The following is a 13637-nucleotide window of genomic DNA, read 5'->3' as shown; positions in this document are numbered from 1 at the left end:
ATTGGCGATGGCAATAGAATGCTTATACAAGTTTGAAAGTCCTAACCTCTGCAACTCTATGAGATTAAGCTCTCATAGAAGATGGATCCAGCAATCCTGTGACGGTTGTTATCACCGCCTGTCCCTAAATGTCATTTGCGTAATCACACGTCTGTACCCACTTCGTGAGATCGCAGAAACGATCGCTTGTTGCTCAAAAGAATCACTGGTCATTGGGAAAATCAAGTGGTGGGTAAGGACCTTAATAGTGGTAGCACAAAATTCAAGGAATATACGAATTTCTGCTCAACAGGAAAAGGAAGTGCCATAGGCCATGCCAAAGCAAGAAACAGCCAATCAATTGACCAGCAGCTGGTAAATTTCCACATTGATCATGAGTTTATGGCTTTGATTCTGCCCTCTGTTCTGGCACAAATTGGTACATTTGGTGTATTTTTTGACTATTACTGCTAAATGAACTAAAAAGCTCCTCTAAAAAAAGCTCCTTGTGTTTTTAGAAATGGGATTAGGTGCCAAAAATTGTGTAACATGTTGCATTCCACATCACTCCAATACGTCCTCCATCTAGGTTTGAAGGAGGAAGTATTGGAGAGATGGAGTGCAATGTGGAGCGCATTAGCGCAACAGTTATGGGCAGAAGCAAAGGTGAGTTAACTTCACCCCGCCACAAGTTAACCTCAGTTTCGTTCAGAATGCAGATTCCAAACTGCTGAGCTCATACCTAATCCCAATCTGGTTTGTACCTAAATTTATAAACATTTTGCAAAACTGAGCCCTTTCTTACTGTCTATGGAAAAAATTGTTATCCGTAAATTTTCCTGCCCAGGTCTCTATGTTTGCAAAGATTTGCTCTCCAGCTGTTAAGGAACTACAAGTCCCATAATGCATTTGCCTTTATGAATCATAACTGTGGCTGTCAGACTCTCGCAATGCATTATGGGACTTGTAGTTCCTTAACAGCTGTAAAGCCAAGTTTGCAGATCACTGGCATGGGGCATACTGTAGGTATTGAAACAACATTGAGAAGACATATGTATTAACCACAACCCCTTCTTAATTCACCCAGGCTGCATAAGCAGGAAAAACCTGTACTCATAACATCCATAATCCAAATAATGTTAAACAGATATTATCTCTGGTTTGAGACAATACAGACACATTTTTGTAAAAAAAAAAAAAAAAAAAAATCACAATACAAATTGGGCCTGATTCACAAAGCGGTGATAACTCAGTTATCACGCCTAAAAGACTTTAGGCGTGATAACCTTTGCACTGCTGAGTTAGCACCGCTTTGTGCTCTTTATCGGGAATTTCGCACGAGTTTCATTTTATCACGCCTAAACTGAGTTTAGGCGTGATAAAGGGCTTTTCACAGGCGTGCAAACACTTTGCACTGCTTTGTGAATCAGGCCCAATATCACCTACAGATTAATGTATCTGTTAGTCATTGTCAGCAGGAGAAAGTGTTATTGTGTGATATATTACTGTTTGTCTTTGAACTGCAAGTATTAGGCCTGCCGTAACTTAATACAATCAGGCCCAGTTCTAGACTTTTTGCTGCCTGAGGCAAATTTGTGAGATTTTACTCTGCTTCATTTAATGTTCTCAGTCAGCAAGTAAGCATATGCAACAACTTGAGACATGACATGCTGCAGCTCAACACAATAACACATTGGCTGGCTGGCTACGAGTCTGTGACAGACAAACTTCTCACCTTCAGCCAGTCGGCCGTCCTCCATTCCTTCTCAGTCAAGACAACATTGCCACCTTCTCCCTTCTGCTGTGCAAATCAAATGAAACATTGCTGCTCTCCTGCTTCCCCCTCCTCACTCATTGGGCTTGATTCACAAAAGAGTGCTAACTGTTAGCACTGCCATTTTTGTGTGAATTTTCGCGTTCGCGCGCAATTAAATGTTTATGCGTGAAATCGTTATTGTTTTCGCGTGCACGAATTCGTTACCGTTTTCGCGCAAAAATCGCGTTTGCGAGTGAAACTGTTTAATTGCGCGCGAACCCGCAAATTCACACGAAAACGGCCGTGCTAACAGTTAGCACTCTTTTGTGAATCAAGCCCATTGTCTCCTCACACAGCACAACAAGCTGCTTTTCCCCAATGATGATCTCTTCACCTTGCTTGTTATCCTTTTACTTTCCCTCCTACTCTGACTGCATACTGTAAGTGTACTGGTTAAGGGCTCTGCCTTTGACATGGGAGACCAGGGTTTGAATCCTGGCTAGGGTCTGTACCTATTCAGTAAGGAGTTCAAGGCAAGACTTCCTAACACTGCAGGGTGGCCTCCTGAGCACGTCCCAGTGGCTGCAGCTCTGGAGTGCTTTGAGTCCGACAGGAGAAAAGCGCTATATAAATGTTCGGATTATTATTATTATGATTATTATTAAACACACAGTACAAACATGCTGCCACTGTAATCTCTGTGCCTGATGCAAGTGTTTCACCTTGCTTCATGAGAGAGCCGGCCCTGAGTACACTATTAGATGTAGCCTAACATCAGGTAAACTCACTAATAGTTGGTGAGAACTGCTCCTTCAGGTGTGGTCATTTTATCTATTGAACATGTCCATTATTTATCTAGTCCTGAGAGTCAGGAGCATAGTGGAATGAGAGTAATATTAGTGCCCATAGTTTTGTAATGCATTGCAAAACGTTTGTGTTGGTGGTGGTACAGTCGATATTAGCCAAGATTCCCATGAAATGTTGGCTTATATCTAATGGTGCAAGCTGGTTCTAGGTAAACAATAGAGGTCATGATTATATCAATTATCTGCTCTACTACACTATATATGGCCAACATTATGTCCACACCCACTTTTAGACCATGCTTTGCAGGTTTTTACATAATGTTTTATTTATTTATTTATTTGCATTCAGAATATTTTAGCCTGCTGTCCTAATAAAAAAAAAACACAGTTAAAGTAGCTTGTCAATCAAAGTTAATGTATAATAATCTCACAATGGTGACTAGAAATGGTCAATGAGAGGAGCTGGGAAAAAAGGGCGCATGCCGCTAGTGGACAAAAAGGGCGCCGCCATTCACTCCCATAATAAATAGCGTTTAATGGGCGCCGGGTAGGAAAAAAGGGCGCCGGAGCTAAATAAAGTTTATAAACGGCGCCAGGAGCTAAATAAAGTTTACAAACGGCGCCCGGAGCTGTTTAATGATTTATAACTGAACTTGTGGTGATTTACGTTTATAAAATGCACCCGTGCCGAATAACGTTTATGAAAATACTAAACATATTTATCTTATTTAAATAATTAAAACATTATTTAAAGTTTTATCCCTTACTGTTTGTAAAACATTATTATTCACAAAATAAAGCGATCAGTACGTAACGTAAATTGCAAAATATTTTTTTAATCCACAATTAGTAAAACATAATTATCCACATAATAAAGGGGGGTCTTAGGTTTAGGCACCAACAGGGGGGTCTTAGGTTTAGGCACCAACAGGGGGGTCTTAGGTTTAGGCATTAACAGGGGGGTCTTAGGTTTAGGCACCAACAGGGGGGTCTTAGGTTTAGGCATTAACAGGGGGGTCTTAGGTTTAGGCATTAACAGGGGGGTCTTAGGTTTAGGCACCAACAGGGGGGTCTTAGGTTTAGGCACCAACAGGGGGGTCTTAGGTTTAGGCACCAAGAGGGGGGTCTAGGGGTTAGGGGTAGGTACAGGGAGGGTTACTTAGGCACCAACAGGGGGGTCTTAGGTTTAGGCACCAACAGGGGGGTCTTAGGTTTAGGCACCAACAGGGGGGTCTTAGGTTTAGGCACCAACAGGGGAGTCTAGGGGTTAGGGATAGGTACAGGTAGGGTTCTGTGTAAGAGTAGGCTTAGGTATAGTTTTAGTAAAATTTTAGTAATAATTACTAATGTATTACAACACTTATTACGAACGTAGTTATATTTATATCATCTTTATAAACAATATTTTCAGATTTTATTATAAGAACAAACCATAAATGACTGTTATTCACAATAATATACAATTATAACAATTAAACATATATTATTGGTTTTTTTATAAACGTAATTATAAGTTTAACTTTTGAAACAGGGAAGATTAACGTTTTCACAATTTCCGATTTCATAAACATTATTTAATGATTTATAATTTTGTTAAACATTATTTGTAAACGAAATATAGCACACTATATTTATAAACCCTATTAATGATTAATTATTATTTAGAGTTTACACCCCGCGCCCTTTTTGTCCAGGCGCCCTTTTTGTACGTACGCCAATGAGATGTGAATAATTCCAGCTTGCATGCAAATGGTATGCAGGGTGGAACTGGACCAACCAAAAGCACCCATTACTGCTGAATTGTCCCAATGCCATGCTGCATACAAGTGGTATTGAATTTTCCAGCTGGATTTAAAGGAAACCTTAACTGAGAGGAATAAGGATGTTTCCTTTTAAACAATACCAGTTGCTTTACTGACCTGCAGATCTCTTTTGCTGCAGTAACGGCTGAATCACACACCTGAAACAAGCATGCAGCTGATCCAGCCTGACTTCAGTCAGAGCACCTGATCTGCATGCTTGTTGAGGGGCTGTGGCTAAAAGCAGGGCAGTTTCTAGGCTAAATTGCACCCACTGTGAGGGTGTAAAAATTGTGCCCCTCCTGGTGGTGCAAGGTATAGGTGCCCGCAGTATAGGTTAGCCAGGTCTAGTTGCACCAAGTATAGGTAGCCAGCTATATGTCCCCCCAGTATAGGTAGCCAGATATAGGTGCCCAAGTATAGGTGGCCAGTATAATTGTCCCCAGCATAGGTTAGCCAGGTAGGTGCCTCCAGTATAGGTAGCCAGTATTGTTGCTCCCGGTATAGGTTAGATAGGCATGTGCCCCCGGTATAGGTTAGATAGGTAGGTGCCCCCAGTATAGGTTAGATAGGTAGATGCCCCCAGTATAGGTTAGATATGTAGGTGCCCCCAGTATAGGTTAGATAGGTAGATGCCCCCAGTATAGGTTAGATAGGTAGGTACCCCCAGTAGAGGTTAGATAGGTAGGTGCCCCCAGTATAGGTGAGATAGGTGCCCCCCATAATGGAGGGGGGCGTCAGCTGCGGGGAGGGCGGCCCAACTTTTCCCTCCCTTCCTCTCCCCGGGGCCGCCCTCCGTGCTCCCCCCTCCGTGCTCCCCCCTCCGCTGCAGAGTTAGAGTAGCAGGAAGCATTCAATAGAGCAACTCACCTTCCTGCTGTTCCAATCGCCGCTCACTGGCCGCTGGTCTCCTCCTCTGCATAGCCGCGTATAGACACTCTACTTCCTGTTTAGCAGGAAGCAGTGTGTATACGTGGTTATACAGAGGAGAGCAGCGGCAAGTGATCTGCGATTGAGAGACACAGGATCAGCAGGAGAGTCCGGCAACTGGTATTATTTTAAAAGGAAAAATCCATATCCTTCTCAGTTTAGGTTCCCTTTAAACAGTAACTTTTTGAAAGATAGTCATAGGGAAAAAAGCTAAATCAAGACATTGCAAAGTGAAGAGTTAAAAAAATAGAAGATAGATCAAGAAATGATTGATCCTCTGTGAGCCCACAGGCCAGCACCTTTACTGCTAGCAGGCATGAAAAAGAGGACAGCACTAACTGCCCTTATCTATAAACACACCCAAAACAATGTGATAGGCTTAAAGGTTTGTTTGTTTGTTTGTTCACACTTACACACACAACACACACTCACACACAACACACACAACACACACACACAACACACACAACACACACACACAACACACAACACATACACAACACACACACACACACACACACACACACACACACACACACACACACACACACACACAAACAAACAAACACACACACACACTAGATATGCACAAAAGCAAGATACTGCTTCATTGGCAATTGGCAGATAACGGAAGCTGTTATCTCTCACAATGCAACGACGAGTTTCACAGAATACTTTCATGACCATGGCAATGACATCACACGGTGGGAGGGGTTTCACCTAAATATCAGCCACATAGACGTCCCTGTTGATCTATTGGAGAAAAGGTACAGATTGCTCATGGTAGAGGGGATATCGGCTACTGATTTAAGCATCGTAATGTCTTTCTCTAGTAGCATTGTATTCCTGGATGTACAGGTAGAGACCTGCAGTGGGTGTTGTAGAAATCTAGTGACTCCTCCAATATTGTAAATATTTCTTAACCGTTCTTACTAGCCCAGCTGACTGCAAGACTGGAAAGCTTGGAAAACCAACTGGCTGACAAGAAGTGAAGCACTCCAGTGTGAGAGTAAAAAGCTACTATGAAGAGATGTATGTGGCTTGTTGTTGACACCATGTGGTAACATTTTGTAATCCTTCTAAGGAGGCGCCACACAGAGCTGTAAAACTATATTATAAATAAATGTGAATAGATTGTTGTTTATTATTATTAAAATTATTATGTTACTGTTTCTTCTTTAGAACTTAGAAACTATGTTAGCAGTTGAGACTTTAGGAGATTAGGAATCTACTTTGTATTTAAATTTTTCCCCTTCCCTTTTTAAGAACTTTTTAAGAAAATGAACCAAAAAGGACACAATATATTATGGCAACAGTTTGCTCTGAAGACGTGCTTGGGAATGAAATGTATTTTTTAGTAAAAAAATATGCAGTGAGTTTATGCTTGGCAGGCCATCCGAGGGGTTAGAATTCATTTTCCACTGCTGCATTTTCAGAAGGATTTTCGGTGACTGTCAGTTTGAAGAATTCTTGTCAAAACACGAAATTTTGTAATAAATATGTTGTGTGGATACCAACACACCTGTGGTGTTATTTTGGTTTTTTATGTAATTGGGCAGTGGGGAAAAAAAGCATTTCGGTTTCCAGACTGCAACAGCTCTGAAATCATCTTGATGACTGCAGTCTGTGTACAGATCTCAGGATCGGGGGAGCGATGCGTCTCTCAAACATGTCCTCACATCCAATCATATTGTGCACATGTCCACACACTTTTCTAAAAATCATGTTCAGGCAGAAGTTTTTCTCAGGTCCTGTGCAAACAAAATACTAAAGTCAGGGCCACTTTCAGAAATTTCTGGGCCCCATAATGGGCAAGCCAATTGGGCCCCCCATCCACCGGCCCCGTGCCAAAACAATCCACAGAAAAAAATGCTATGAGGGCCAGAATACACTAACGCCCTTGTGTCTGCTTTTCATCGTCCGTAACTACTGCGTATCTAAAGTTTTTTTTTTTTTTTTATCTGCGTGTATGAACAGCTCAATAATGTGATGTCAAATAAGTTACAATTAAATGGAACCTGAGGCGAGCATGATATGGAGGCTGACATATTTATTTGGGCTGCAGCTAAGGAGCAGAATGGGAGCCGCAGACGAATTCAAAAACACAGTGGTTCCCAGTGGAAATAAGCCCTTTCCCCCCAGACCCTGAACAAACATGCAGATCAGGTGCTTGGACTCAAGCTCATTTCAGGGTTGCGGTGCCGAAAGATCAAAGGACTGCCAGGCAACTGGTATTGTTTAAAGGGAAATAAATATGGCATCCTCAATATCACTCTCAGGTTCCCTTTAAAGTGTAACCTCAGTATCATTAAAAAAAAGCACATATGGAACATGTTAATAATAGATACACCTGTCTGTGCAGTGGCATAACAATCGAGGCCCATGTGGCTGCTGAAGAAGGCCTCCAGACTATCACCTATGGCTATCTCTGCCTTAGCCTCCAGACTAGTGCAGCAGAGCAGTGTATTACCTGCTCCACGGCCTGGTCTGCTCCTCCTCATTGCAGCCGCATGATGTTACACACTTTTGTATGGCTCCTACGTCTTACTGCATGACGTGAAACTGTGAGAGCCACGTGGAGCTGAGCGAGTAGATCCAGTGCAGGAGCTCTGCTGCTATAATCTGCATTGAGGATCTTAGGGGTAGATTCATCAAAGTGTGCCAAACCTACCATGCACAAGTAGCAGGGGATAAATTAGATTAACACTACTCGCGGTTCTGGCAGCGTAGCGTGTGCTCTTTAGTTACAGCCAATCCTTCTAAATAATTTGCTATAATGACGTAGCATGACCGCGATACTTCCCTAGTGCCGCAGCTACTACGTGCTACATCACTATCGCGCCTTATTTAGAAGGATTGCCGTAACTAGCACATGCTATGCTGCCAGAACTGCGCGTAGCGTGTGCGCACCAAGCGATTGCACTTGTTATTTGGGAGTGTGGGAAAGGAGGATTGGGAGGTTAAACGTGTTATGGGATCAACATATGAGGCCACACTTGTTATGGGAAGAGAAAAGTTATGCTGACAACACTTGCTATGGGGGGGAGAGGCGTTATTACAGGGGGGTGGGGGGGAGGGGAAAGGCTGCACTCGTCATGAGAGGAATGGAGTCATGTAGGTTATTATGGGCAGAAGGAGGGGGTTATGACAGCTGCATGGGCATGACAGTAGCCCCTGCAACCCCAGTGATTGCAGGGGGGCCCAGGGGCTTTGGGGGTCCCTCCTCCTCCTCCCATCTGCATGCAGATTAGCATAGGGAGTGTTATATTTACCTGCTTCCAGCACTGCGGTTCTCCATGCATCACAGCTGCAGCACTCTCTGCTGCCCTTCACAATGCTCCTGATCACATGACTCGCATTGGTCATGTGATAGGGAGCCCCCCTACATGGTAGCTACACCCATAGATAGCTACCTTGGTTATGGAGAGTGATGGGGTTTGAAATGATTTAGTACAGGGGTTAACAAACCTGTCCTCAAGTAACCCCAACAGTGCCTTTTTTGTGGAAATCCACAGAGGTGGATAATCAGCTCTGCTGAGACACTAATTACCCCCCACCTGTGCATGTTTGTGTTTTCCTGAAAAACATGTATTGTTGTCCTACTTGAGGACAGGGTTGGGAAGCCCTGATTTAGTACCTCTGAACTAACAGCTGAAACAGAGAGGGGGTTGGTGCACACCAAGAGCGCTTCTAAGCTTGGCTAATGTTTTTGAATGGAATTGTCCACCCCAGAGCAATGTGATTTTTTCCCAAATACAAACACGGATCCAGCAGCATTTTTTGAGGTGATTACGCCTCAAGGTAAAGTATAGGAAAAGTGGAAAATTGCTCTGAAAAGCTCTGAGCGATTTTTCTAGCGTTTTTATGCAAAAGCTGTTCACTTTCAGGTCAAAGTGTACAAAAAGTTAATAAAATAGCTAAACCAAAAGGCCCCAAAAATCCCTAGGCATCAATAGAAAATCATAGCAAAGAAATGAACAGCGCTACTTAAAAACAGATGAATGCTTACCTGCAAAAAAGTGCAGACCCCACTCATGGGATACAAATACACACTGAGCATACATACAACCTGTCTACCACTTGGAGGATGTTAGTTTCCACTAACAGCTTGCAATGCAATTTGTTAGGTACTCGTCCCTCCCACTGTCGAAGAAGTCTTTCCTCCATGGGAGGGGACCTAACACTAACTAAAACCTACCTATGCATATGCATAGCCTGGGCGCGCTACCAGTAAAATTAAGAATTGCGCAGAAAAAGTGGGATCAGCGCATCACCAGGCCGCCTCTGAATGGCCTCAGCTCAGAGATGCGCTGAGCCCCCCCAGGAACTGCAAACGCACCTTGAACCCAAACAGAGGCTCTGCATATACACCAAAGAAAAACTAACAAGTGGGAGCAGCTGACCAGAATTAAAACAAACATAGCAAAGAAATGAACAGCGCTACTTAAAAACAGATGAATGCTTACCTGCAAAAAAGTGCAGACCCCACTCATGGGATACAAATACACAATGAGCATACATACAACCTGTCTACCACTTGGAGGATGTTAGTTTCCACTAACAGCTTGCAATGCAATTTGTTAGGTACTCGTCCCTCCCACTGTCGAAGAAGTCTTTCCTCCATGGGAGGGGACCTAACACTAACTAAAACCTACCTATGCATATGCATAGCCTGGGCGCGCTACCAGTAAAATTAAGAATTGCGCAGAAAAAGTGGGATCAGCGCATCACCAGGCCGCCTCTGAATGGCCTCAGCTCAGAGATGCGCTGAGCCCCCCCAGGAACTGCAAACGCACCTTGAACCCAAACAGAGGCTCTGCATATACACCAAAGAAAAACTAACAAGTGGGAGCAGCTGACCAGAATTAAAACAAACATAGCAAAGAAATGAACAGCGCTACTTAAAAACAGATGAATGCTTACCTGCAAAAATGTGCAGACCCCACTCATGGGATACAAATACACAATGAGCATACATACAACCTGTCTACCACTTGGAGGATGTTAGTTTCCACTAACAGCTTGCAATGCAATTTGTTAGGTACTCATCCCTCCCACTGTCGAAGGGAGGGACGAGTACATGGAGGAAAGACTTCTTCGACAGTGGGAGGGACGAGTACCTAACAAATTGCATTGCAAGCTGTTAGTGGAAACTAACATCCTCCAAGTGGTAGACAGGTTGTATGTATGCTCATTGTGTATTTGTATCCCATGAGTGGGGTCTGCACTTTTTTGCAGGTAAGCATTCATCTGTTTTTAAGTAGCGCTGTTCATTTCTTTGCTATGTTTGTTTTAATTCTGGTCAGCTGCTCCCACTTGTTAGTTTTTCTTTGGTGTATATGCAGAGCCTCTGTTTGGGTTCAAGGTGCGTTTGCAGTTCCTGGGGGGGCTCAGCGCATCTCTGAGCTGAGGCCATTCAGAGGCGGCCTGGTGATGCGCTGACCCACTTTTTCAGCGCAATTCTTAATTTTACTGGTAGCGTGCCCAGGCTATGCATATGCATAGGTAGGTTTTAGTTAGTGTTAGGTCCCCTCCCATGGAGGAAAGACTTCTTCGACAGTGGGAGGGACGAGTACCTAACAAATTGCATTGCAAGCTGTTAGTGGAAACTAACATCCTCCAAGTGGTAGACAGGTTGTATGTATGCTCATTGTGTATTTGTATCCCATGAGTGGGGTCTGCACTTTTTTGCAGGTAAGCATTCATCTGTTTTTAAGTAGCGCTGTTCATTTCTTTGCTATGTTTGTTTTAATTTTGGTCAGCTGCTCCCACTTGTTAGTTTTTCTTTGGTGTATATGCAGAGCCTCTGTTTGGGTTCAAGGTGCGTTTGCAGTTCCTGGGGGGGCTCAGCGCATCTCTGAGCTGAGGCCATTCAGAGGCGGCCTGGTGATGCGCTGATCCCACTTTTTCTGCGCAATCAATAGAAAATCGCTAGGCGCATGCCTGATATCGCTTATAAAATTCGCTTAACCTCTTGCTGACCGCGTCACGCCGATGGGTGTGGCCGCGGCGGCAGCCCCAGGACCGCAAAACGCCGACCAGCATAAGGTCCTTGGGGCCTGTTTTGCAGGAGATCTCAGCCTTCAGCCTCCCAGTGGCGATTGCCGACTGCCGTCTATTTACATTATACAGCACCGTCTAATTACCCTGTACAGCACTGCGATCTAAGGCAGTGTGACACGGCTGTCCCCTGCAATGGCTCAGGGGTGATCGGCTGGCGGAGGGAGGGAGGGAAATGTATTTGTGAAAAATAGAAATAAATATTTACAAAAAAATAAATAAACATGCGAGGGGCGATCAGACCCCACCAACAGAAAGATCTGTTTGTGGGGAGAAAGGGGGGAATCACTTGTGTGCTGACATGAACGGCCCTGCAGCAAGGCTTTAAAGCTGCAGTGGTCAATTTATTGGAAAATGGCCTAGTTTTTAGGGGGGTTTAACACTGTGGTCCTCAAGTGGTTAAAAAAACGCTAAGCACTTGTGATTACACTAGTCCAGAGAAGGAAAGGCATGAGCTGTTAGGGCTGTTTTATACTACAAACAGTGTTGCTGCATTTTCTAATTTCCTATTTATTCATGAGGGTGAGTTACATTAATATCTTCATATTTCACAAGGCACTATCTGCAGCCTGGGCTGTTAGATTTGCAGATCACACTGTCTTACAAAGTCCTGTCTTTGCACTTCCTATTTGCAATCTGAAATACTGTACATTGGTATCCCTGCCACAGCCTGCTGTCAGCTCCTTCAGTAGAATTGCTTCAGGTTATATCCTAGTGGTTTCTACTTTTGTTTTTGGCAAATTTGGATTTATAAAATGACCACCAATGTCACTGTTACATGTAAATGCCATACCTGACACAATAAAAGTAACAAATAGGCAGTCTGCTTTCCAGGTTCCCAGATATTATATATCAGTCTGTATCTTGACTTGCAGTTTTTAAATTGTTATCATAAAAACTATGTTTAACTACTTTTGCCTCCTGGACGTAAAAGCTACGTCCAGGAAGCCATGTGCGCTCCCGCGGCCGATCGCGCACGCACGCTCCCGGCCCGCGGTTCATTAGCCAGGGAATCAGTGAATCGGGCTATGGTGCCTGATCACTGATTCCTCTCCCCCGCAGAAAAAGTGACAGCTTCTCTTGGAAGCCTATCTTTTTCTGCCTCCTACGTCCCCCCTACGTCCCTCTAAGCCTACATGTTACGCTTAGAGTGACATCATGTAAACAAACCTAAGGTTGCCATCTTGTGGCCAAAAAGTAAAACTACATCTACATAGAAAAGGGCAGCGCTAAGGGGTGGATCGGGTCTCCCTTAGATGTCACGACGTCCATGACGTCGGTGACGTCATCCCGCCATGGCGACGGGGGAAGCTCTCCAGGAAATCCCGTTCTTTGAACGGGATTTCCTGATCACCTATCGCCGGAGGCGATCGGAGGGGCTGGGGGGATGCCGCTGAGCAGCGGCTATCATGTAGCGAGCCCTAGGCTCGCTACATGATTTAAAAAAAAAAGCAAAAAACGTCAGCGCTGCCCCCTGGCGGTTTTTAATATACCGCCAGGGAGGTTAATAATTATATAAAAAAAAATTACAATAAAAAACCACATAAATATTTAGCTAAGGGTCTAAACTTTTTAAATATCTATGTAAAGAGGAAATATTTCTATTTTTTTTTTCTATTATAAGCTTGTAAATAGTGATGGATGCAAAACGGAAAAAATGCACTTTTATTTCCAAATAAAATGTTGTTGCCATACATTGTGATAGGGACATAATTTAAACGGTGTAATAACCGGGAAAAAAGGGCAAATACAATACGTGAGTTTTAATTATGGAGGCATGTATTATTTTAAAACTATAATGGCCGAAAACTGAGAAATAATGAATTTTTTCAGTTTTTTTTCTTATTCTTACTGTTAAAATGCATTTACAGTAAGGTAGCTCTTAGCAACATGTACCACCTAAAGAAAGCCTAATTGGTGGCGGAAAAAACAAGATATAGATCGGTTCATTGTGATAAGTAGTGATAAAGTTATAGGCTAATGAATGGGAGGTAAACATTGCTCGGATGCATAAAGTGAAAACGACTGAGGGCTGAAGTGGTTAAAGGGAATGTCCAAGCACATACATTTTTACGCGTTAGTGGTTCAATGCATAAAAATGTACGCATTAAACCAGTAACGCGTAAAAATGTATGTGTTAATGTTCCTGCACTGGCGGGAAAACGTAAAAATGTACGCAATGTGTCCCGCCGAAATCCGAGGTTGGCAAGCTGCCAGCGGGGGGACTGGAGCAGCAGTGAGTGACTAGGAGGGCACAGGATGGCTGCATGGGGCTGGTAGAAGCCCCAGGTAAGTGAAACTCATTTT

At 43.5% G+C, this 13637-nt stretch overlaps 1 protein-coding gene across 2 annotated transcripts in view; it reads left to right on the top strand.

Annotated features, from left to right (window-relative positions):
• The window catches only part of MATN4 (matrilin 4), a 130082-nt gene extending 123291 nt beyond the window's left edge, over positions 1 to 6791 (top strand). For both annotated transcript variants that reach the window (XM_068263995.1, XM_068263996.1), the window contains one exon: positions 6204 to 6791. In XM_068263995.1, the coding sequence (XP_068120096.1) occupies positions 6204 to 6262 (59 nt within the window). In that variant the 3' untranslated portion in view covers positions 6263 to 6791. The remainder of the gene's footprint in view (positions 1 to 6203) is intronic.
• The last annotated feature ends 6846 nt before the right edge of the window (positions 6792 to 13637 follow it).

The sequence above is a fragment of the Hyperolius riggenbachi genome, chromosome 12 (genome assembly GCF_040937935.1).
Source record: "Hyperolius riggenbachi isolate aHypRig1 chromosome 12, aHypRig1.pri, whole genome shotgun sequence".
NCBI classification, from domain to species: Eukaryota; Metazoa; Chordata; class Amphibia; order Anura; family Hyperoliidae; genus Hyperolius; species Hyperolius riggenbachi.
The sequence above is the reverse complement of the archived record's forward strand: the minus strand, read 5'-3'. Positions and strand labels throughout refer to the sequence as shown.